At 46.2% G+C, this 26310-nt stretch overlaps 1 protein-coding gene across 1 annotated transcript in view; it reads right to left on the bottom strand.

Annotated features, from left to right (window-relative positions):
- The window catches only part of CTNNBL1 (catenin beta like 1), a 48273-nt gene that overhangs the window by 11138 nt on the left and 10825 nt on the right, over nt 1-26310 (bottom strand). Inside the window, exons 4-13 of the mRNA XM_064673774.1 lie at nt 26010-26149; nt 22244-22341; nt 20038-20131; nt 19226-19317; nt 16575-16647; nt 16245-16303; nt 15415-15563; nt 10624-10805; nt 2307-2404; nt 1161-1241 (exon numbers count right to left, since the gene is read on the bottom strand). Coding sequence (XP_064529844.1) covers nt 1161-1241; nt 2307-2404; nt 10624-10805; nt 15415-15563; nt 16245-16303; nt 16575-16647; nt 19226-19317; nt 20038-20131; nt 22244-22341; nt 26010-26149 — 1066 coding nt within the window. The remainder of the gene's footprint in view (nt 1-1160; nt 1242-2306; nt 2405-10623; nt 10806-15414; nt 15564-16244; nt 16304-16574; nt 16648-19225; nt 19318-20037; nt 20132-22243; nt 22342-26009; nt 26150-26310) is intronic.

Here is a 26310-nt window from a genome sequence, read left to right as displayed (position 1 = left end):
ACTCCACCCCTGCTTTGTGCTGGCTGTTTGCTACAGATGTTAACATTTGCAGGCTGCTCCAGGATATTCCTGGATAAAGGACACATACCCTTGCTCTGCACACAGCATTTTAGTGCTCTGTACAGCCTCACCCAGAAAAATCCATTTTGGTTTTTGAATTTTAAACCCTCCCCCCCACCAACAGCAAAAAGTAAAGAATAAACAATTTCTTGCCCTGTTCTGAGGAGGACAGACAGAGCACGGAGGGAGAGCAGGAAAGGGCCAACACCGTTTTTCTCCAGGCCACCGCTCACTGGTGACGCTGCCGCGTCCGTACGGAGCCTGAGTGCTGGCAGCAAAAGCAGCTCCATTCATCACTCACTCCCGTGCCTCTTTGAGCAGCAGCAGCACTGTGCTGACCTCGGAATGCTTGGCAGTGCCTGGAGAAGCAGCCTTGGCAGCGGGCAGGCAGCTGTTTGTCGGGGCCTGGTGGGGGGCTGCTGCCCGTGGCACGCGGAGCGCGCGGCGCGCGGGACGGCAGCTGCAGCCATTGCTCTCCGTCAGCGCTAATCAATCTCACACCCTCCCCGGTGCTGATACAGATAATCTTGTGGGAAGCTGGCCAAGCTCGCTAACAGCTCCGCAAGCTGCTTCCTGACTCCAGCCGCTCGTTCTCTTTCAAAAGGTCTGTTCCAGCTTCAGTTCCAAGGAAGTGCTGTACCAAGGCTCGTGTCAAACACTCACTGCTGGTGTGCAGAGAGCACACAGCCCTTGGCTGCACCTCAGCTAACTCATCAACACAGACACTTTCTTGCTGCTCATCAGAACTCTACAGAACAGGGTAGGACATTATCATGTAATTGTCTCTCTGCATTTCACCTACTCTCCATCTGCCAAACCAAGCAGGACTGCAGCCAGGTAAAAATGGAGGCAAACTGAAGCAGGGAATTGGGCCCTTCTAGTAAAACTCACTCTAAGAGACAGTCAGAAGGCACTTGCTGTAGAGAAGTTCTCGGCCTGTTTTATCTGAGGTTACCTGGAAGCTGGAGAGTGGGGCAACAGGAATTAGGAGGTAACAGCACAGGTATGAGGGCACAGCTGAGAAGAGTGACCTGGCTGAGCCAGGAGTCCTGTACAGAGGTGTTACAAACATGACCTGGCCAAACTTAAGCAATACATACGTGTTTCTCCCCATCAATCTTCTTATCAGCTGCCTGCATTGCATCCAGGTACTTAAAATACAGCTCCATCAGCCTATCAACCTGCAAGGGCAGAAGAGAGAGACATAAGCAAGAAAAAAGAACAATGCAATCATCTTTAATCCTTCATGCAATTTTGTTTTCCTCCTAGCTCCAGGCTTCACAAAGCAGCAGAGAACTCTGTCCCTCCCAGGGAGGAACATGTTACAGAAGGAGGGTACAAGTGCTGGTTGGATGAGCACGTTGAGGCTGCAGGCGTTCGGATGTAACCCCATATGGGAACACAGTCCCATCAGCACCAGATAAACGGCAGCAAACAGATGTGTCCCCAGCTCACTCTCTCTGTGCTGAGGCTCTCCAGGCTCCTTGTTTCCCCAGCAGACCTCTCTCTCTGTGCTGGATGTTCCAGCTCTCCTGCTCTCCTATGAACTGTGTCAGGGCAACTGAAATACTATCTAGTAATTTTTAGCAATTGGTAGAACAGGTTATGAAAAACACTTTTAAAACACACTAATGAGGAACACTAAGAAACCAGTATTTTCCCAGTGGCAGAATTTACAAATCCCTTGGGATTCCCAGTCTGCAAAAGCTGCTATTTCTCTTCTGCAATGCTTTGATCTATCCCCCACCATGTAAATATTTTGGAAAGAATTTCCAAGAGCAAACACCACTAAAGTGAGACATTCTAGGAGAGGACTGGGGAATGTTAAATGCGCACCACAGTGATTCCTAAACTCTCTGCAAAAGAGCTTCACAAGACAAAATGGTACCTTTCCATGGTGTCCTGGTCTCAGAGCCAGCACAATGTAATATGACATATTGTCCTCTACGGTGAGGCTTCAGCAGAGACACAACTCAGGACTGAGAATCACTACTACCATATGCAAGAGCATCAGAAAACAAGAGTACAGGTGATGTGGAGGACAAGCACTAAAGGCAGGTCCAGTTCTCCAGTTTGTAGATAAAATGTGAGTGAGAGAACGAAGGTCTGTGACAGCACAACTCTCTGCAGGCAGGTATGATGATGGCTTTTCATGACTTAGCGAGTGCACACAGGCACCCTGCCCCGAGCGAGTGTCCTGAGCAAGCCTGGCAGCCCAGAGACAGAGACACATATTCAGCACTCACCTTCTCACTGTCATTCTCTGTGAATTTATTCAGTAACCGTGTCCTCTGCTGCCCTCTCAGGTTTCGCAGAAGGGAAGCCAGGATGGAACAGACATGTTCTAGAGATACAAAATGAGAATTGCATGCCAAGATCAGGAACAGGAGCTTATTTTCCTCTGTGTTATGCCATTAAATTTACTACTAGCACTCCAGCATGTAGCTGTTGATAAGCAGAACCCTGGTTCCATGGTGAGAGGAGACAGAGCAGTGGTGAAAGCCACAAGCAGTGTTTGCAAGGAGCACAGAGAGCTCCTCACCTGCCTCGTCCCCACCTGGCCAGTGAGGTTTCTTCCTCCTCTGCCTCGGGGAGCTGAAAAAGCACCTTACATAGAGCACAAGTTCCACTCTGGTTTCCTCCCCAGGCCACATGCTTTGGGACTCTCCACCACAGCCTAAAGGCATCACATGCTGCCTCCTCCTTTAGGCTTAAAGGAGCCCTGGCCAAAGCACTGTCACCTAAATGGCCCTCAGGTCACCAAAGCAGGAACAGTTACTGAAACAGGAGAGCTGGAGAAAGGAATACCTGTGCCAGTGTGCAGCTCCTGCAGAGACTGAACTGGTACGAGCTAAAGGAAAAATCCTCAAACCAACCACTTTCATTTACAGAAAATCCCATCAATGAATATAAATGGGCCACAAGAAACCAGAAATGACCAAATGAACATGTTTACAGTCTTCTCAATTGCACTTGGGGGTCATATTTTACAGCACAAACCTGGAGCCAAATGAAAAGTCAGCGCTGCAACGCCTGTATCAACACCCAACCACAGCACCACGCTCAGAGGTGCCTGAGCCACATGCCTCGAGCCCAAGCACAATGGTGCAAAGCAGAGGAGCTGGGGCCCAGTTTCCCTCCCTTTCCAAATCATTTGGCACTCCTTCCTGCCTGCAGGTCTGCACTAAACACAGACCCGGTGGTTTAGATACCCCAGCTTCTCCAAGATGTCCTCACTATTATCTTGCTGATTAAGACTGATGAAAATTAATGGCCATAAACGCCTCCTTGCTCACGGTGGTGGGGAGTGAAGGAGCTTCAAGATTTGTTATTTTCAGAGAGGGAAACGCAGCGTGCAGAGGAGAGGGATCACCATCTCACTGCTGTCACCATTTTAACATGCACTTCCCCGGTGCTGCCCAGCCCAGAGCCACGAGCAGCCTCGATCGATCCCTCCAGCACACAAAGAACAAGTGACACCACCGTGTTTGCCAGGAGCTCCTTCTCCCACTGCCTGGGCCCTTGCTGCCTGTCCAGGGTGTCTGTGCTCCCTGCTGCACGGATTATCTGCATCCTGCACAAGGGCAGCAAGAGGAGAGGCTGCACAGGCGCACGCACCCCCACCCCATTTCATTAGCTACTTATAAATGGAGCTTCCTTTTCGAAACAGATTTCTGCCTGAGGTGGTGTCAATTTTTCATGTTCCAAGGAGATTGGGAGCGCTGCCGGCAGGAGGAGCAGGCAGATAACAGGTTTATCGGGTGGCCACACCGTGTGGCTGCTCCGTCATTCCGACAGGCTCACGGGGGTGAAGGATGGCTCCGGGGGTGTCGGTGCACGCTCTCGCTGCACAGAAACTGTTATTCCGCAAAAAAGCAACACCGAATTAAGTGCTGACATTAAGAAGTATTGTAAAAGCCTCCAAGTCCTTGCAAGATCCTGTTTTCTTAAGGTGAAAGAAATACAACAAAAAGAAGATTCCCCCTCCCTTCCCCCCCATATATCCCAACATATGCTGTGATGGTTTAGGAAGAAGCCAGCCTTCTGTATTTCACACTTTTTTTTCCCCCAACCTTCTTTTTTTGGAAGTGTTGACACAGCATTTTAGTAGCAATATTCTCACCAATGATCTATCTTCATTGCTTTTTTCCAATATTCTCTTACTAGGAAATGTATTTTAGCCATCATTTTGCTTTTGCAGTCATATGCAGATATTTATCCATTTTATCAATAAAATCTTTAAAACTACTGACAAGTCTAAAGGAGCTGACACAGGGGTTTTGAGAACAAGGTTATTCTTTCAACATATCACTGCAGAAAATCCAGGAGATATTTAGTTGCCTGGTCAAAACATTCAAAGAAATATTTTACAGAAATATTTCTGAACTATCTAAACCTTTTTTTGGATCAGCTTCCTGAAAAAAAAACCCAAAACACTAGTGTGTTTCATGCTGCCCTCCCCAAAATCAGGGTTATGCCATAACACAAGTCCTGGCCCAATAAACACCCCAATACCCACATGTAAGGACACCAGTCAAAATCAGGGAGAACACTGATGGGATGAGTGGCTGAACCCATGATTTGATGGGTTAAAGTCTTTGCTAAAGTGTTTGCACAAGCCATTGGAAGCAAGAGGCACTAACCTGGGGGCACAGGTTCCCATGGAAGGGGTGTCTCTGTCTTCCCATGGACTGCCCCATCTCACACATGCAACATTTTAAAAGCTGCAATCACAGTTATCTGCTCAGGGTCAGATCTCCTTTGGGGAATGATGAGTAGCTGGTGCTGTTGAGTCCCTGAGTGAAGAACCTGCAGCTGCCCTGCTTTGATCTGGGTGCAGACAGAGGCCATGGGCTGTGCATCCCCCCCGGGCGAAGCCTCGGGCAGCCTGCCTGCTACGGAATGTTCTGGGAACTTCTCCATAGCCTGTAACACAGCCAAAGTCCACAACACCTGCACAAAATGCATCACTTTCAGGGAGGGCACAGACAAGGCCAGAGGCAAAAGTTCCTCATTTCAAAGAGCCCCATTTCAAAGGATGACTAAACGTGATTCCTTTGAGAAGCAAACACCAAACTGAGCCGTGCTCAGCACCCCAAAGGTGCCTTCACAGAAATAACAGGTACCAGCTGGCACCTACTATGCATCAGGAAGAACTTTTTTCATACAAAAATCCCCCAATCCCATAAATTCACGGATATGGGAAGACAGATTGCACTGCTGCTGCCCCATGGCCAGCTCACCTGCAGGCCCTGCCATTCCCCACAATCCCAACACTGCAGGGCACCATGCCAGCCACATCCCTGGCTCTGGGAGGTCACATCACACGTGCTCCCCAGATGCACGAGGGTCCTGCTTAGCCCAGGATCACCTCAAGTTCTTGGGAGCCCTTCCCTCTGCAGACAGGCACAGAGACTTCAGCATGCAAGCAGTGTTTAAAACACCCTAATTAGATCGATCTTGACTTCAGCTTGGCGTGTTGGAATACAGATTAATCTATTCCATGGCTGGCACTGGCAGCTGCAGCAGCAGGAGGTCCTGTCAAATCAAGCTGTAACATTACACTTCTCTGCCTTTATTATCCCCCCCCCCTTTTTTTTTTACATCTCATTATAATGGACATCTGCCTAGCAGGGGAGGAAGCTCAACAGTGATGAAGAGGAGGCAAGAGTCATTCTGCAGGAAGGGGATGGCAGGCAGCTCCGGGTGCCAGGGACAGCAGCCCTTTGGAGGCCGAGCAGGATGATCTGGTGAACCCAGCACATCTAAGAGCCTTCTGTCTTGTAAAGAACTTAAGATAAATTGTGGTTTCTCACTAGGAGCAGGAAAATACGAGAAAAAATACCAGGAAATAAGCAAGCCAGCTATTTGAGATACGTCTATCCCTCCTATGCACACAACTCTGGCTTCATGGCTGTTTGCTGGGAAACCTGGATGAAGCCCCTGGATCGGTTCATGGCAGGATTACAGGTGGAATCAGGGATGTGCCATTCCAACGGTGTAGCATCTGATAACCTTACCTGTTTTCACATGAACTAATAATCTGCATTTTAAAAGAGAAACCCACTCAAGTATCACCATATTTTGCCATGAAAAATCCTACCTTAAAACACTGACAATAGCAAGAAACACCAATTTTACTGATGGGTGAAGTGGGGCTTGGAAGGGTTGGAAAAGCTCCACACAGAACAGCCCTGGTGAGCTGGATCCAGCCATCATGCTGAACTTAAAACAAAATTCCTTCTATTGACTGAGAAAGTTTATTTTTGTGATGTTCTTGCAACAGAGCACGCTCACTTTAATTGAGATAAATTTACCTCTGTTCTCGGCATCATGGCTCACTCAAATCACAGGTTCCTGTCGGAGGGTGATGGTGAAATAACAAATTGGCATAATAAAGTTCTGTTTAAACAGACTAATGCCTTCCCTGGGTGCTCGCTCCTGAAGACCACCAAATGAAAAACACTTTCTGCTGGTTGGCAGAGGGTGCTCAGTTAATACCGATACCTCTTTCACTGGGCCACATTTCTGCTGCTGCCTTTTCACTTCCCCATGCCCAGGGAACCTGGTTTTGCAGCAGAGATCCATTCCAAGGGCTCTACTGCCTTTTGTGTATGTCACAAAGGAGTAAGAGCATATTTACTAAGAAGTGGGTTTTGTTGTTGTTTTTAAAGGAAGGGTATGGCTGAGGATCTCCAAAAGAGGCTTTGTTATTGATAGAGGGCGAACAGGCAAAACACCCCAGCAATAGGAATTCTCCTTTGGAAATTGGCTGAACTAATTCTCAGGTTATCAAATTAAGCATTCCTAAGTAAAACTGACATCTAAGACAAGAGAAAGCATTTAAATGAAGATGAATTGGACAAACATCCTTTTATAGTTCATTAGACTCTCCAAGTGAGCAAAACTCGGCTGCAAATAACCATCCTGAGAAAGAGCAGGAGGATATACAGCCTGTCGAGCCAGCTATGATTGCTTCACTACAGACTCTCTAATTCAGGAGGAATTTGTGTTTTCTCCATTTTTAGCTCACTGAGACTGTTCAAGAATTTCAAGTCAGCATCCAACGCTGTGACTCGACTGCGTGCCAAGAGCTGCTGCACCCTCATGGACAGGGACGACACACTGACCATCAGCTCTGCAACAGGAGGGTTTGGGGAACAGCTAATGCTGTTCAACCACCTCATAAAACAAATCCAGGACACAGCACCTCCCACACCACCTGGCTGGTTCTCTTTGTGGCTGGACAACCCAAATGGGCACTCACACAAGTACTGTGACCCCACAGACACAGAAAAACTCTAAGCCATTTCCGTCCTCAACTGCAAAATATTTCTGTTTTGAGTTGCTTCACTGCCTCAGAAAAAGGGAAATTGCTTCGAATGAGATTTTTCTCCCAAACCTAATATCCTAATATAATGATCTGTACAAACGCAGGCAAAATTCAAGTGTAGATAATGTGTACTCAGTTAGACACCACAGGCCCAATCTTCAGGCTCAGATCATCCATAAAGATGGTTAAGAAATTTTCCCTTTCTTTTTTCCTAATTACATAGTGTACATAAAGCATAAATACGTGCAGCTTGGATTTAAATTGTTCACAGGCTCCCTAGAGTAAAATAATTTTTAAACACTGACAGTGTTTAAAATGTAGCTAACCAGCACTGACACCTTTATGCTAGTGTTTAAAAAGGGAGAAATACATTACAGAGAAGTTACTTTTATCAAATTTAATTTGGATTATAAATTTCTGTAATAAATAAAAGCTCAGCAAGTCACACTGAGATTTTTTTTTCACCAGGGTATTTATTATTTTGTCACATTCAGAACACTGCCTTAGAGACAATAAAGCAAACATGGTTTTATAGACTATCTCTTATGTAAATAGCAACACTGCTATAAAATAAAGACAAGGGGATATTTTCCTACAACCATCAGATACACACAGAGGATTTGGTGCTCTAGAGATGGAGCATTGGATGCCCTGTGGGAGGTGAAGCACTTGGAGCCACAGTGGGTGCCAGTACCCCCAGCCTGGCAGCACTTTGCCCCCTGTGGACAAAGGGATGGTGGGACAGGCAGGGACTCAGTGGACAAACCCTTTGGCAGAGCTGTTTGGTACCTCACCAGTGCTGGAGCATTTTAGCAGGACTCCCCTTTAAGCAGCTGTAATTAGGCCCCAAGGCACAGAGTCCACTGAGGATTCTGCAGCACAGCCCAGGGTGTCTGTCCATCCTGACACTGTCCCAGCAGCAACACAGCAAGGGCATGGACAGCACAGCTCCTCAGAGCTGCTTTTAACAAATACTGATGCCCCTGCTGCAAAGCCATTCCAGTGAATCCTTCAGAGGAATCTCTTCCTCCATTTGGCATACACGTGAGTGGTCTCCTAACAGAAGATTGTTCTAATTAATTTTTTTTTAAAACAGATTGTACACAGGAGTGTTTATGAGAAAAGATGACAAGAGCAGACTGAACATCAGCGTTCTTTCTGATCAATAAACAAAGAGAGAAGTAAAAAGCAGAGTGTTCCTAGGACCAGCACAGCACAGAGGGCACCGGTTCCACCACGCCAGACCTGCACCATTTCCCTTGAAGCCAGAGGCACCCAGAAGACTGTGCTGTGCTCCTGCCCAGGAGCAATTACTGCAGGGTTGGGGCAAACACTCAGCAAAGTCAAAGCACACACTGTGCTGCTGACACCCATGTCAGGACAACGGCATGACGGGCTCCAGGGAATGCTGTTAAACATCTCTATTAACTCCTGTTGTTAGGAATTCAGTAACTCACCTGCCCAGTGATGCAAAACAAAGAAAATTGGACTTACTACCACAGCCTTTTAGGGAGAGTTTATTTTAATAGACCTGATTTCTGGACTCATCTTAATATTCTCCATTTCTTCTGCATGTTAATGAGACGGAGGTGTGATACAAAGCCTGTTTGCATGGATCACTCCATTTTCCTGAGGGCAGATTGGCTTTTCACCCTACCACAGAAATAGTGAGGAATGGACCCTGTCAGGGCTTTCCAGACTAATCCTCACAGTAGCCAGGACTGCACACAGGTATCATCTGCAGTCTCCAGAAGAAGCAGATGAGACAGAGATTAGCTCACTTTCCCAAATTGAAAAATTAAGTCAATGCCACGAGCCACACACCCAGATCTCAGCACCTCCTATTCTAGCTGGAGCGTTCTCTCAGTAAGAAGAATTAAACAACCTCACTTCCATACTGCAAATGAAAATTTCAAAACATCCCCTAAATCCATCTAAGTGCAACTGCGTATTTTATTACATAAACCTGCAATTTTATTACATAACCTAGAGAAACCAAACCTATCTCTGCAATTCCATTACATAAACCCCAGACCACACGACACCATTTCCTCCTCACCATTATCTACCCAAGACAAACAACACAGGGCAGATACACTGTCCAGAACTGGCAGCAGGGGTGTGAGTTGCTCTGGGGCTGGTGCTGGGAGACAGGTGAGCCCCTGCTCTACAATGGTGCTGGGAAAGCAGCCACTGCCATGCATGTGCACAGCCCATGGCACTGCCCATTCCTTGTCCTCAGGAGGGAGGACAAGCAGATGCCCAGGGAGCTGCCTCCAGCTCAGCAGCTCTGACAGGGAAAGGAGCTGCTCAGTGCTGGCTGGTGCCTCAGCCAGTGCACAGAGAGCTCTGTGGGGACAGGATCTCCCTCCTGAGCCTGGGAGAACACCTGAGGCCCACCTGGCCATGAGGACAGCACCAAAGCAAGGGATTTGGGTTTAGAGCTTCAATTTTGTTGCTATTTCCTTCCATTTTTCCTTGGTTTGCTGCAGGAGTTCAGGATGGATACTAGGCAAGCCTGAGACCCACTCACACCTCTTCAGCCTTTGACAATATTCACCCCCTATGAACCTGAGCTGAGCAATGAACTGGCATAAAACTTCAAGCATCACTGGCAGTATTTAAAGTTTCTTCCAAGATACAGTCAGTGACCAACAAAATGGGAAAGGCAATGTTAGCAGGAGCAGGAGGGACTGACCCCATACTCAGCTCAGCGTGAGGTCCCACAGTAACTGCAGTAATACTCCGCAGCAGATCTCTGTTAAAACGGAGTTTTCCAGGGGAGAGAGGAAAAAAATATAAAAAGAAAAAAAAAAGCAACTTCAAAAGCAATGCAGTTTATTTCTGCAATGCCTGATGTTCATCCAGTCACACTTGAGTGCTCAGAGCCATGAAAACACTGCTTTTGAGGTGACATTTGTAGTTGCCTCATTACTCTTTTCAAAAGAGTTTTGCATCAGAGTGAGAGCTTCAAACAACAGACCCTACAGGAGTAAAATAACTTATTAACAGCACGCGAAATGGAATTGCCAGGAGCTGCTGATACCAAAGCAAGCAGGACAAGTGTGCCCTCGACAGCCAGCTGTGACAGGGAGCAGCAGGATGAACACCCAGACCCAAAGGCTGCAGGAGGTGCTGCACCTCTCCCTCCTCACTGCAGGTACTTTTCAGACACCGGCCATTCATTCGCCCCCTCCACGGCAATAAGAACGATCTGGAAACACACTTACCTTCATGTTCTTTTTCAGTTGTTCCAACTTTCTTTATCTTTTTGGGTGATTTCATGAAGAGAGGGAAGATGGTTCTCAGCCCAAGGATGTCCACAAACTTGTGACAGTTGTCTGTGCCCTCTGGTCCAATCATGGCGTGGTCCAGCACCTTCAGGGCACTGCTGCGGGAAATCTTCTTCTCCCTGTGAAAAGAAAGGGGCAAGTTAAACTGTACTTTAAAGAGACAAGGGAAACAAACACAACAAGGTAAGGATGAAGAGTCTGAGCACCAGCTCTAAGGAAGATTTTTCTTCTAGAATCCAAAACATTATATCGACAAATACTCTTTTCAAAACTGCGGCTGAGAATATTGTCTTGGTTATTTCCTTTTTAATGTATTTTATTTATTTTCTATTTTATTTTTATTCCATTTTATGTATTTTACTATTATGATTTTATTTTCTTATTTCTTGGCTACCAAAGAAGCTATTTCTTCAATCTCTTAGAAACACTGGCATGAAACAGCAGGGAAGGCTGGGTTGGGTACACAAGGCAAATACTGTCACACCAAAAAAAAAAATAAATCAGGATTTAGATCTAGCAATAGTTTGATTTAATAAAGGAGTAAGTTTGGTAAGCACAGCTGGGTCGACTATAATGAAAAATCAGAAATCACGTGTGGAAAGACACAGACAGACTCTGGGCTGTTCTGTTTTAATGCCTGTTCAGAATGCTGATGGTAGTAATTCACACCAATAACACAGAGATGGTCTGAAAATTATCTCCAGGTGCCCTGTACCTCTCAAACCAAAATACAGGGATTTATAATTCATCCAGGGGAAAATTTAAAATATCTTGTAAAATGGGAATTGAAAAACTAGTCACTAATACAGCCCATAAAACCACCAGGCCAGGGAACGTCAGCAGGAGCTAACATGAGCTGGAGAACAAGAGTTGCCAAAGGCCAGCCCAGAGGACATTCCCTCCAGGACAGGACAGTACCAAGCCCCACCACTTTCCACTCCAAGCACAAGCCAATCTCCTCCAGTTCTGCCCGTCTGCAGACTGAGCCACACGGTGCCCACCAGCAGGGGCTCCTCAAAGCCCCCAGAGCGCTGTGGAAAACAACTTCCCTGCAGAGACTGAACTTAATGAACCCCTAACAACATGCAAACAAAAAAAACCCATATATGAACACTCCAGCCTAAAAGAAAGTGGTGTTGCCCAGTGCAGCCACAGGGGCACAATGTGGTGCTGGAGGGCACCACGAGGAGCCGAGGTCTGAGTCCCCCCAAAAAATGAAGGGCTGTGCAGGAGGGTGGTTCAATACCCCCATCTGCCTGCCACTGAGAGCTAAAAATAAAGTACTCCTTAGGCCAGATGACACCAGAAATGTTTTCAGGGGAAATAATTGCATATTGATCAGCATTTAGGAAGGCTGTGCAGGGCTGAGCTCTGGAATATTCATTGGGTTTAAGTTCAGGCTTTTAGAGATCAATAGCTGCTTGACTGGACTGTCTGGAGTTGATTTTATTTGAAATATTTATTCTGCTGGAGGGCAAGCAGTTTATCTTAGTCTCATCTGTGCTTATCGAGGGAACTTTTAGCTGAACACTAATTTACAGACAAGCATATGTGAGGATCACCAAATGGGGAGGGATCTCAGTCTTCATGGGAACTCTGAATTACAGCTTTATTCAGTAACCATTGTTTTCCTCCTTTTAACACCTTTAGATCCAAGAGAACTCCTTTGGTACATCTATTATTTCAAAAAGAAGAGGTGCTGACATTATTTGGACTTTCCACATTAGCAGAACACAGCCTCTCACTTTCCAAAATAGTAGCTAAACCAGAATACTTGATTTCCTGGGAAAGTGCTGCACAAAATGGTTCCGTTTAATTAACCAGAAGATTTAGTAAAGAGACAGCCTAAGTTTCCACGGGGTCATTAGAAACAGCAGGACAAGAAAACATAAAACTATTTTAATAATCATAAAAAATATACCCTGAAATAGCTACAGTCAAGCTTCAGGGAGCTGTATGGACTTGACTGTTCTCACCTTGTTTTTCTGAACAGGAGCGAAAGTTTTATTGAGGGTCAAGAAAAGCCTTGGAATAGCTGCAGGACACATCGTGCTGCCCAAGTGACACAAGTCCCCGTGAGCTCCCTGGGTTGCCTTTGTCCCTGTGCAAACACATGCTCCTCAGTTAATAGCTGGGAAAGCCACACATCATTTTCACGGAGAATCTCCCTGCCACGTCCCGCGGGAGCGGCGCGGCTGCGCCTCCTCAAACCCGGCACGGTTCTACAGCCAAAGCAATGAGCTGCCCGTCAGCATGCACCAGGAGCTGACAGGACAAGCATGTTTTCCTCTCTTTTGGCTTTGGAAGGTACACTGCAGTTGGGTTACCAAGGCAAGGCCGAGGGACTGAGCACTAAAAAGTGCTTTCTGACCTAAAAAGAAAATTTAATTTAACTCTATGGGACATTTCTAAACTTTTCACTGGCGGCTACCACCTTGGGAAACCATCTTATTTTTGATAAAGATGCTACATAAAATAGATGAGCCTCCCTTAGTGCAGACATGTAAATCAAATAATTATATCTACCTGCACTCTCATCCTACTTCTAAACTCCCTACTGCAGTTCTGCTGCCGCCGGTTCCGTCCCTCTCAACCTGCTCTTCTCCCAAACCTTCTGCTCACCTCCCGTGTACCTGCTCAGTGAAGCCCCATTCCTCAGGGCCAACTGCAATTCCCAGACCACAGCACGAGTCCAGGACCCAGCTGGCCATGGACATGCACATGAGGCACATCAGCCCCACCAGGCTCATTTTCAGGCACTACCACTTCCTCCTCATAAACCAGGAGAAGTTCACATGACACAACATCACCTTTCGCTGTTGGCCACACATTTTAAGGCTCAGCACAGCAGAAGTCATCCTGTTCTCATGACTATCTCTAGGAATATCAGGAGCACACTGAACACTCATCCAAAAGCTGCTGCACCTCTCTGCAGGTCTGCGGGCACGACCATCAATAAACGGAACGACTTGGCTGGACGGACTGGGCAGCACCAGACACAGAAGGCTGTGTTCCCTATGACAGTAATGGAGATGCAAGCCTGATATCTTTATTCTCACACAGCTTATCTATCTCACATCATGTCAATACACTTTCAACTTTACCTATTTGTCCTTTCATCTGCACAGACTGTGGTACAATGATTAACCACCTCCGAAGTAAAACCAAAACATAACAGATCTCTGCCCCGGCCTTCAGAGGACACTGACAGGAGAGAAAAATACTCTGCCTTGCTTGTGGGCGAGGTGGTCAATCACAACTGAACGGCACACCTGTTCTCTGCTGTTTATCATGAAGGTATCAAGAAGATACAGATGTTCGATACACCCAGTGCAGCTCCAGATCACAACTATCCAGGCTCACTCCTTGTTTACAACATCAGACTGTGGTCACCTAAGCCACCCTGTCCAAGAAAAACTGAGCACTTGTGAGAGCTTCTAAGCATTAGAATTATATTAGAAGAGTTTAAAAAAAGTAAAATAATCAGCTGTCAGCATAGCCCATGCCTGTAGACAATAATGACAGAAGCTTCTAGAACACGTTCTATGAAATGTTATTTTTTTCCCCACTGTCACTTTACCAACCCAATGCAAATTGTAGAGTGGGTTTGGTCCTAAGCATCCACAGCTTGAGGTCCTGGAAACTCTGTCCATCAGACAGAGCTGCTGCTGCAAATCAGTCACGCTCTGTCCCTCTCAAGCCATTTGCAACTACTGCAGGGGGCAAAATGCAGCCAGGGAGAAATTTTCCTGTTGTCATAATTTCCCAGCTGGGATCTCAGTACAGAGAGTGGTAAACAGTAGAGTCCAAAAATGGGGAAAAAGCTATTAAAAATCCAAACACTCAGTCCCACCCACATGGCATAAGAACTCCAAGTAATTAGTTCTGCAAGGCTGGCTTAGCAGCTTAGGACTCCAGGCAGAGGGAGGCCTCCCTCCCATTCTTAGTTTTGGAGCTTTTCCTTAATTAGCCTCAAGAAAACCCAGTGTTCCTATTTGAATAATCCATGTTGGGTTATTTATTCAGTTCCCTGCTGCCGCATATTCCCCAGCCCTGCGCTGCAGGAACTCAGCATTCCTGGCTGGTGTTTGCCAACCCGCCAGCACGCAGCCTGGCACTCCAGGCACAGCCAGACAGAGCCCACTGTGCCCTCCTGCAGGTCTGGGGAGCCAGACAGCCCAGCAGACACAACTTGGTGCCAGGCCAGCAAGTAAAAGTGAAGAGGGAGTAGAGAAGCCCCAGAGATTTGGGGTGTGACAAACCATGGCACAAGAAATGCAAACTTATTCCCCACTCACTATAGCAATTCCTGTATCAGCATCCGCAAAAATCCAGCAGCTCAGAGCCTATACAACACAGTGGAGCCTGAACTGGGGAACAAAAGGAAAAATGTTTTCCCCAGAGACATCCTGCCCTCTTAGGGGTCTTTTAAATCCTTAGAGGATTAGTGGCCTGACCTACAGCATTCTCTGTGGTAGACATCCAGATGAAAGGTGTGCACTGCTACTTTCCAGCAGCCACAGTTCTTAGGAAACAAAGCTAAAGACAAAAAGTGGAGATTCCATGTCTGAGAAGGTCTAGTTTACTTGCTGGGGAAAAAAAAAAAAAAGAGAAGATAGACAAATATTCTAACACAGAAATTTTACAAACAGAAAACCACAAATATCTAACCAGAACGTGTGTTGGTACATCAAAGGCAGGAAGAAAATCACAACATTATTGGGGTACCTGAGCATCAGGTTCATCAGCTGCAGACCTTCACCCTTCAGGAAGCGATCACGGTTGGAGCTGAGCATTAGGCAGGAGCACAGGGAGTCAAACAGGTTCTCCATCATTTCCTGTTCCTCTGCTGTACTTGGGTTGTGTCGTTTAAACACCTGCATGACAAAGAAAGCAAAGTTACCCCCAAATGTTGGGCTGCGCTGTTGCAGAACACACACAGTTTGCACTACAAGCCTGGCAGGTGTCAGCCAGCAATCACACAGGTCATGGCTGCACCCCCTCTGTAACTCTGCTGCCTTTTGCTGCCCTGACTGTGCACCCACAAACCTGCAGTAGCCTGGTGGAGGATTTAAAGGACTCTATACAGGGCCTCCAAGGGGAAAGGCAAATTCACACGCAAGTATGTGGATAAGTTCATTACCAGAGAACTCCTGGGCACAACTCACACCTGAGGGTGCTGCAGGCAGCACTGCCTGAAGAAATACAGGTGAGCTATGAACACGTATCTTCAGCTCGCTCAAACAGGGGCACAGGGCAACCTCATGCTTGGAGTGAGGAATGCTGGAGATGGCCAAATTCCAACTCTGCCTATCTCCAACTTGCCATGAAACCATAACACAAAAATTTAACTTCTGTGTACCTCAATGTTAACATCTTTCAAACAGGGATTAACTGCACTGACCGTGGATGATACACTGCATGGAAGGTGTTCAGAGACTGTGCCACACTACATATGAAGCACTGCCAGGACAGCACTGCACCCTGGATCCCTTCCATCCTTCCCACCCAGCCCACCAGTCTCCCTGTGGCAGAGAGGGTGTGTGGGAATTACTCACAGATAACTGCTGAAGCAGCACATCGATCCCATCCAGCTCCCCAAGCAATTCTCTGTTGTCTAGACGAAGGTGGGGGGAAGGGGGAAAAGAGAGAGAAAAATGAAGCTAACTGTCAGATTTTACAGCCATCTAACACTGATACATCAGCAAACAAAATCAATACGGCTTGACAGAGCACAAAAGCTGCAGAAAAAGAGAGGGTGGAGGCGAGGGAGCACATAGGGGAGAAAGAGCCAGAAGAGGAGAGCTGGAGGCAGAAAAGGGCTGCTGTGATCTGGGAGAAGCCTGGATCCTGCCCTCACAGACAGCAACACCGCAGGCATGGCTCACCATCATTATTCTGGAGTAGAATTGCCAGCACCTCACTGCAGTACAGCTTGTTGGCATCAAAAGGTATCTTAGCCTATGGAGGAAGGAACAAGAGACTCATCAGGGCAGAGCTCTCCATGTCTCACTGATTTGAAGAACACATTAATCAAATCACCGAACATATGAGCAACATTTAAAGCAAAACACAACAGCAGTAACTCTGCATTTTGCCTCAGTGACAAGAGTAATAATTCTCTCTGATTCAAGGGTGATGGGGGGCAGGTGTGAGCTCGTGTACACGTGTAGAAACTCCACTGTGACCCTTCCTGCTTCCCTACAGCAGTAGGTTTGGCCAACTTGGCTCAAAACCACTGAGAACAGTCTGCAGTTGTTTGCAACACGTAATATCTTTCCTGTGATATATTTTCCACAATGTTACATGGGTGCATGAGGCTCATCCCTGTTCTGAAAGTCTGCACCTGTCAGCAAAACCGGAATTTCAGAACATACATCACAGTAACACTAAACAGAAACTGCCAGGGTTTCGTTCGAGGATCAGTGTCACAGTCAGAACATGAGATGGGTTTCGCCTGCACAGTCACATAACTTCCATTTCAGACATTCCCTCCATACTCAAATATGCTAAAAAAAAATCATAATGAAATCAAAATGCTGAATTTGAACAAAAAAAAAAAAATCCCTGAAGTGGGTTCTGAACTGGATCCCATGTTTTTGCATGCTGCCAAAGCTGTTTCATCTACAGAAACAGACTGAACATTAACCGATGGGATAATAACCCAAACTTGTTTACTGAGGGGATTCATAAAATAAAACGAGTTAAAAAATCATCAGTTAACAGCTATTTCTATTCCACTGTTCAGGAGGGGAAAAAGCAAAAGTACTAGGCTTAAAACATATAATTTGTCACCCATTTTTTTCCCCAAACACACAACTCTCCGCAGCACGATGGACAGTCCTGCCTGTGCAGGACTGTGGGGACAATCATCCCACCCTGCTGCCACAGAACAGGGCACAGTGCACACGACACAGAAACATGGAAAGCAGGAAGACCCCAAATGCCACAAGGTACTGACTTTTAATAAAGCTTTTCATTCTAAATTACTCCAAACTGCTCTGCAGAGGACAGTATTTACAGCAACCAGGTGGCACCTCCAAGCAGCCCGTGGAGGAGAGGGGAAGGTGCTCAGTGCTGTAGAGCTCAGCCAGCTTCTGTCATGGGGTGACCAACTGCTGCCCTACAAGTGCTGGGAAACAACATTCTGATCTCCCAAGTCTGCATCCAACATCACCAAACCCCGCTTGTGTTTGGAGAAGTGAGCTATGAGCTCTCCACCTGAGCTTTCCGAGGCACCTCTGACTGTCACAATACAATTATGTGACCTGAAATGTTGTCAGAAAACAGCAATTCATGCTCTGTGCTGTGTGCCAGATGTCCTCACTGCCATCCAGACAGAACCCCGATCTTAAAAATCATCCCACAGACATTCCACAATGCTCTGCCCAGCTGCCAAGATCCTGGGTTAATCCCAATCACATCTGTCAGGGCAAGAGATCCGAGACCAAGCACTGCCAAGAGCAAAGTGCCTGGAGAGAGGTTCGTTAGCTCCCCACGATAGCATGCAGGCAAGAGAAAGCCCTGCCTGATCCCACATCCCAAACCCAGGGATAACACAGCCAGGGCAAAGGACAGACACACCCTGCACAAGCTTGGAATGCTCTTGAGCGTTCATGTTCTGCGGCACCAAGCAGGGGAATCCTAGTTGGGATTATTTTGCTTGCCCAAGTTTCTCAGTCTTTCAGCTGCCAGAGTAATTCCAAGGCAGGCAGCAGTACCCATCTGCCTGGACTAAAATTAACTACAATTTTTTTTTTTTAAAAGGAAAAGAACATAATTACATTGCTACCTGTAGTGCAAAATTATAGGTTACTTCTGCTAACAAGGATGTGAGGTGCACAGAAGGGTACCTGCACTTACACAGCTGATGGAGCATTTCTGGGATTCAGAGGCTTTCTAGTCATGCAGACATTTAAGCATGGAAGTGCTAATGCCTTACTGACAGAGTTAGGGAACAGCCACAATCTGTTTGTTAAATTTCCCTCACTAGCTCTGTGAGAGAGCTGAACTATCTATTCCTTTCCTACAGCATTTTCCAGGGAATGTTTAGGCATCTTTTCACACAAGACAGAGTTAAATTGTGTAACTCATTGCCACAGGATGCAGAGTATGAAAAGTAGGTTTTAATTCAAAAGGCAATTAGATGAGTTCAAAGCAGAAGCTGCCCCCAGCAGCAGTTAAACACAAGGCAGATAAGGGTGAGAAACATGGGAAGCAAAGGCTATTAAATGGTTAATATTAGTGTCCCTGCAGCTTTTATATTTCCTACAGGTCTCAGCCATAGACTGGAAATCCACCATACAGGAATCATATGAAAACAGAAAAGAAACAACTTCCACTGCAAGATGTTTAAAAAGACAAGACAGAAGTGCGTCTGTTTAAACTAAAACTGCTGAGGACACAAACCCTGAAATATAACTTTTTGTCCTTAACTTATTTTTTTACAACACATATGCAAGCAAAACTGGCTTATTTTAAGTGACGATTTCAGTCTGTGCTAACTGGTCTGCAGAAGGAAGGTGGGAAACCAGCTCACCTTCAGCCTCTTGAGCAGCCACTGCATGAGGCCCTGCTGTGCAGCCTCCGTGCACATCTCCGGCCGGAACTCTGCCATGTTCTCCACAATTCCTGAGAAGAATAACACAGAAAAAAGACATTTTTCCCCACCAAAAATTCCAAACCTCATGTTTCTAGTCCCTCTCATTCTTCCAGTCTGGGGAGATTAGAATCCTGAATGAGTGCAAGGAGTGGATGATGGTCTGACTGCCAACAACACCCTGCAAACAAAGGTTCTGTGCTGTGCAAAGATCAGGGAGCAGAGAGGCAATGATGTCCTTCCATGAAATGCAAATGTTTTACTACCTGAAAGTTAAATATATTGCTAAGACAGAAACAAAGTATAGTTCACAGATATGTACACAGTAAACACAGGGGCAGCAGAACGCCTTCCTGGAGGGATTTAAAAGCTGTGTGATGTGGCACTTGGGGACATGGCTTAGTGGTGGCCTTGGCAGTGCTGGGGTAACAGTTGGACTCTGTGATCCTAGAGGGCTTTTCCAACCTAAACAGTTCTGTGATTCCTGGTGCAGTGCTGTTTCATCTGTGTATCTGCACTTCCCAACAAAACCAGTTTGGGAAGAGGCACCTTTCATGCAGCCAAGGGACAAACTCTGGCTCCAGGGACGAGTGAGTCCAAGCTGGGCCTGAACAAAAGCTGCACCAGGTCCTGTACTGCAACACTGGCAGTCCAAGGGGAAAGGAGGAGGGGAGAAAGGAACGGGAGGGATAACCTACCCCTTTTATTACAAACCACAGAAAGAAGTGAGGGGCTGTGCAGCAGCCACTTACCCAGGGTGTTGTGGACACCATCAGCTTCCTCTTTCACACTTTCATCCAGGCGCTCTAAATTCTGGACCAACAAGGCCACGACCTGGCCCTCCACCTAAATCGCCAGGGTCACAGGAAACACAAAAAGAAACGAGGATGAAAAAAGGAAGATGAAGGAGCCAGAACGGTGGGAGGGGTTAATAAATAATAAAAATCAGAAAGCCCTACTGAAACACCCTGCCAGACATGATCAGAAGACTTGAACAACCCTGCTGGAAAATCTCAGAGGAAGCAAGGGAATCATCAAGTAAATCTGTCACTACGTTTGTCCTAATTAATTAAACACCTTCTGTGTTTCAGATTTAACAGAAAAACATCAGGACATAAACTTGCACCTTGTCACAGTCTTATCTCCTGAACCAGCCCGATTGATTTATAATCCCTCAGAATTCTCAAGCACGAGGTGCACAAACCACCGCTGACGGGAGAACTGTCAGCTCTGTGAGCAGCTCCACTCTCAGCTGGTCACTGCTGTCTGCCTACATTGCTCTTGTACCTTCCACCCTAACAGGTACAAAAAGCTGACAGAACAATGCTCACACCCTCAGATCCAAACCAAAAGCTGAACAATCACCAGCTGAAGTCCTGCATTTAAATCCCCTCGAGATGAATGCACCAAGTGGACTCCAGCAAGCTAAGGAAAGCCAGACAGCCCCAGGGCAACGGGGAGTTCCCAGATCACAGAGCCACAAATACACCTTTAAAGCTTCAATTGGACAGAGTCCAGCTTGAATCATGAACTTTCTGTTGTGGATATGGGCTTGGAAGTTAAAACAAAATAACATTTCCAATTCAAACACCGTTAACCAGCTTTGGGTCCTGTGAACATGAGGCAAAAAACAAGTATGGGCTGCTGTGGAATACAGTGCAACAATCTTCATTGATACCCTACAACCTTACATCCACTTGCTTTGAAAAAAAAAAATAATCTAAAAAGCAGATATCTAAACATTTCTCCCAAGATAGTCCTGACCTGTTTCTTTCAAAGAGGACAATGAAAACTCTAAAACTTGGCTATTATCAGTGGGCTGGTGACAAGGAAAACACAGAAAGAACTTCACTTGATTTACTACCTCTCTGCACATTTTATTGAAAATGTCTTCTCTAGCAGCTCCTCTCTCCCATTTCATTTACCCAGCAATCTCCCCACCAAGGCAGAGTAATTAACAACAGCCCAGAGGCCAGCTGGAGGAACCAGGCTCCGGGCACTGTCATTAACCTTGGAAGGTAACATTATAGTGACTGGACAAGAAGGATTGTAGGAGAAAACAGAGTAGCCAAACAAAGCAAACAAAAGAAAACCTGTAATTCCCTGTCTTCCAATTTCAACACAATAGTTACAGAACCAGACACAGCCACAGTGACCCACAAACACAGCGATTCATCAGCAGAAGCTGCCCCAAGGTAAGACAGAACTGTAAATCTCAGGTTTGGCTGGGCATCACTTGTCTGGAGGGCTTCTTCCTGGTTCTGAGTCCACCTCCCACAGCTGGGGAGCAGGAGACATCCAGCACAAACACCAGAAAGAGGAGAAATCCACCCTTACAGAAGCCAAGAGGCACTCAGCAAATTAACAGTGCAGGGAGGACTCAGTATCAACCAATGCATCTCCTACTGCACATAGGTAATTTTTCAGGGTGGTTCAATTTCCACACCAAAAAGTATGCTTCTGTCTAAAACCTCCTGCACCCTTGAAGTACATTAGCTCTGCTACATGAAAAGTTTTAAGCTTTTACTTCTTGTTAAGAAAAATCCCATCCGCGCTGTAACAACAGATGTTCCACTTCAAGAACAGAGTTTTAGGTTTGAATCAAGAGTTACTGGGTAGAAAAAAACCAGTCTCCTGTGCAAGAGGTTAGACTGAAAGATCACAGTGGCATCACTGTCCTTCAGGTAACAGTCCCTGCCACAAACTTCAGTTTTCCATGGGTGAACACAGGTCACCCTTTTCCGCAAGAGGGAAGGAAAATGCAAACAAAGCTCCTATTTTCAACAGGACACTGCCCAAGTCACAAATATTATCACAAATATTATCCTGGGTACCTCCATTGTGATGTTGGTAGCACGGACACCCACAGCTGCAGAATGCAGGGTGGGTCAGTGCTCACTGCTGGGCTGTGAGAGGCAGACTTTGAGGCACTGAAACAATCTGAAGTTTCCTACTTACGAGAGCATCTATGAGGACTTCAGCTCCTTCTTCACTCTCATGGAGAGTATCTATATCAGTCAGCTCTTGCAGCAAGTCCACCACAGCTATGGAAACATGTGCTGGGTGTTAAGGACAACCAACAGGGAGGCAGACACATTTAATATCAAAAGCAGATGGCTCTTAGGCCAGTGTGTTCATGACAAGACCCAAAACAACTGGAAATACATTAGTAGTGAGGCAATACAATGCATTACAATCCTACAGCAGTAAGGCACAGGATATCAGACACAAAAGCACAGAGACTACTGCAGCAGACCCTCCCCATAAGCACCAAAATTACGGAATCCTAACAATTAGGAATTATGAAAACAAATGTGATTCTGTGCTTACTGTATCAGGCAATTTCACTGTTTCTTCGCAGTAGTTATTTTTTTTCTCTCTCAAATCAAACATGCTGGAGTTGGTATAACGAGGCACCATCTTGCGTTGTCAAGATTGAACACAAGCAAAGAGAAATGAGTTATAATAATGTGATTTGGGTATTCTGCTCTCAGTGATAGCCCTGCTAACCTGATACACACACACACCTAACGAGGGCACCGCCGGCAGCAGGAGCCATCACCCCCCTCTGCCCGGCCCAATTAGGGCAGCGCGCTCCTCGAACCGCAGCCCTCGCAGGAACAGCAGAGCTTCTGCCAGCCCAATTTTCACTCATTAACTCCAGGCTGCACAACACACAGCCCCCCTGCCTGCACACAGCTCCCGCGTACGACCAGACGTATTCCAGCTCATTAGACCCACTTCCTTATTCTCTCAGACGTGCTGATCAATCCTACCCACGTCCCAGGGGCAGAACAGGAGATGTGGTTTTCTGCATGTCCTAAATAACCACTCTGTGATGGATCTCTCTCAAGTGCCCAGGCTGACAAACCAGCTCCCAAGTCTCCTATTTGTGCATTTGCTCAGACACACAAGCAGCAACAGGAAAAGTATTTTCATCTCTCTCTTCTCAGTGAGGTTCAGTGGGGCTGGTGGAGAGGTGAGCTCTGCAGGAGAGAGCCTGGACCTTCTGCTGGACAAGCTGCAGGCGAGTCACCACCGTGTCACCTCAGCAGCATCACCTCAGCCATGTGACACTGCAGTGACGAAGGCTAATCACAGACTGCACTGCAGCAGCAAGAGCCAAACCAGCAGGTCAACAGAAGGAATTCTTGCCAGCTCCTTGGGGCAACTTGCAGAATATTTTGTTCAGTTTTGGGCTTTCCCAATAAAAGAGAGACCTTGATACACTGGACTTGGGAGAGAGGAGGACCACCAAGGTGGTCAGAGGGGCCCAGTACACAATGGATGAGGACAGATTGAGGGAGCAGGGTTTGATCGACTCATGGAAGAGAAGGCTCAGGGAAGAAGCAGTTGAAGATTTCTGCTGCCTCCTGGGTGCTACAAAGACAGCAGTAACAGGTTCTTCTGCCAATGCACAGCAAAGAATTTCAGCAGCAGGGTTTATCTTGCAGGGCATTCCTGTCTGGGGAGCTTCTGTTGAGGCTTGCAGGGAGAGTATCAGCTGCCCTATAAAATTTAGGAGACAGAAAAGCAAAGCCTCACTTGAAGCTTTCCTGTCTTCCATTAATAAAATCTTGTTGGGGATCATCTTTCATTCACATGTTTTGTGCAAAACTGCATGAATCATTCAGCAGATTATTTGCTCCCCCTGGACATTGCTTTTGTCTCCTTGCATTAGTCCCTCAAGACACCACATTTAAATGGCATCTGAAGGGCCATTTGTTTAGCTCTCTCCTTGAAGAACTCCTTTCAAAAATATTTTCCCACTTGTTTTAACAAAACATCATTAGAAAACTTGAGCTGTATCCATTCAGTTTTATATCTAGATGCTTCACTTTAATAGTGCTTCTACTCTGTACATAAGCAGTAGAAGCACAATTACAGCCTCTGACCTGCTTCCAATGGATCTCCAAACACTTCAGCAATTTTATAACAAGAAATACACTTTTCCCAAAATTGCAATTCTCGGGCCAAATTTCTACCCATAAGCTCACTGACAGGAAAGTTGCAAACCAAATAAAAACAAGTTCACAGTGGAAACCCTGACTAGTCTTTGACAGCAGCAGTGACCCCAGGACACAGCTTTTCATGGCTGACAGGACAAAGCAAGCTGTACTCCCGTGCACTACAGCAGGAAAACAGCTCTGCTATCCCAGTCAATATTCCCACAGTTCATTTTCTCCACGTGACTGAGAAATTCAGTATTTCAGTATAGTGGTGCATAGTATACAAAAAGTCTGTGGTGTCTGGTAAAAAACAAGTAATGAAACTACAGTAGCCATGAAACTGGTTTTGCATGGGAGGAGCTTCCCCCAGTAAAACACCAATTGTTAACAATTACTGGAGAGCCATTTCCTTGCAGATCTTGGATAAGGGAAGCTGTGGGGTTTGCTGCTTTACAGGGACCAACACTCACCACATCAAGGTTCCAACAAATGCACGTCAAAACATCCAAACACATAAGCAGTGCTCTCTAATATAAACTGGCAAGCGATAAAATATTTATGTTTTGGTTTTAGCTTCTGATCACTGCACCCACTTAGAAAGAGTGAATTATGAATTCTCAACAGATAGTGCTGTAAGGAAAAATGCTAAAAAAGAAAAACAAGATCTGTGCATCAGACCACAACATTCAGCACTAACAGGCCTTTTCACATAGTTTATTCCAAAACACCTCAGGAAAGCTGGTGTTATCTTCTGCTTTACACATAAAGAAGTAAAGAATAAATTACTTTCCTAAGGCCATGGATCAATAAAAAGGGAAAAAGAAAAGCCCGACGGAGACCCAAGTCGACATCCAATGCCCTTTCCACAGGCCTTCACTGCTCCCTCCAGTCACTAATGTTTGTCAGGACATAGACACGTGATCTCCCAAGTCATGCTACAATTTTTCAGCTTAATCTGCTGTAGAATATTTTACCAGCAATGCGGGCTGAGCTCTGCTTTTACAGACTGCACAGTGGTGAGCCAGGCATAGTTCTAGTTATCAGCTGACAGTTAAGGATCAAGGCACCAGGATACTCAAAAAATGACATTGTTTTTGATTAAAACTACCAATATCTTCAACAGTACAGACAGGAAACTGTCTCTGAGGTGTCCTCAGATCTTCAGAGGTACAAGAACCAGGTGCACACAGGAATCAGGTCCAGTGACACCAGAACTCACTGATCATGGAAACGTCTCTGGATATGTACTTAACCAGAGGGGCCACCTGCAGCCTCGAGCTCTGTGCACACCAAAGGTATGGGCCCGTGAAGAGTCTATTACATTTACAAACTGAGGTGTAGCATGTGGTGTGCTAGTCCATGACAAACAGCTGCCAGCCTGACAGCTCTGCTCTCATCAGAAAGGGCTAAATGGGTTTCATTTTCACTGGGGCTACTCCAGACAAGGTTTGCACAGTCTGAGGTTATCACTGCTAAGCCCAGGCCTTCACTCTCCTCTGCTGTTCATCTGTTCACACTCTCACACAGCCACTCAAAACTAGATGAAAGGGTCATAAAACAAGAAAGGAGAATAACAACACTGAAAAAATTCCAAATCAATATTACTTGAACAAAGAAGACTTTCACTAGGAAAAAAAAAACCCAACACCTAAATTCAGTGTGGTGGGAAGAAGAAAAAAACCCCTACGGGAGCCTGGGAAAGTGGATATGAGAGATTACAGAAAAGTCTGTGGAAAGCCTCTCCCATGAGAGCTGCCTTAAGAGCTGAAGGATATCTGTGTTGTCGTGTCCCAGCAGCCCGAGCAGAGACTGCACAGCGTTCAGCTCCACCAGCAGGTGATACAGGCCGGGCATCGTCGCGATCACGTGCATTTCCTGAATGATGTCATTTAAATCCAGTTCCGACTCCATGAACCTGAGGCAAGATAAAAATGGTCAGTAAAAAGGTAAGAAGAGACCACTACTCTCCAGGAGACACCAGGTAGGACTTGCCACCCCAGGTGCACATGGTTCTGGCATATCTGATCCTCCCTGTCCTACACCAGCCCCTTGAAGTTTAATCCTACAGCAGGATAA

The sequence above is a fragment of the Pseudopipra pipra genome, chromosome 17 (assembly GCF_036250125.1).
Source record: "Pseudopipra pipra isolate bDixPip1 chromosome 17, bDixPip1.hap1, whole genome shotgun sequence".
Taxonomy (NCBI): Eukaryota; Metazoa; Chordata; class Aves; order Passeriformes; family Pipridae; genus Pseudopipra; species Pseudopipra pipra.
Note: the sequence above shows the minus strand (reverse complement) of the source record. Positions and strands in the feature narration are given on the sequence as shown.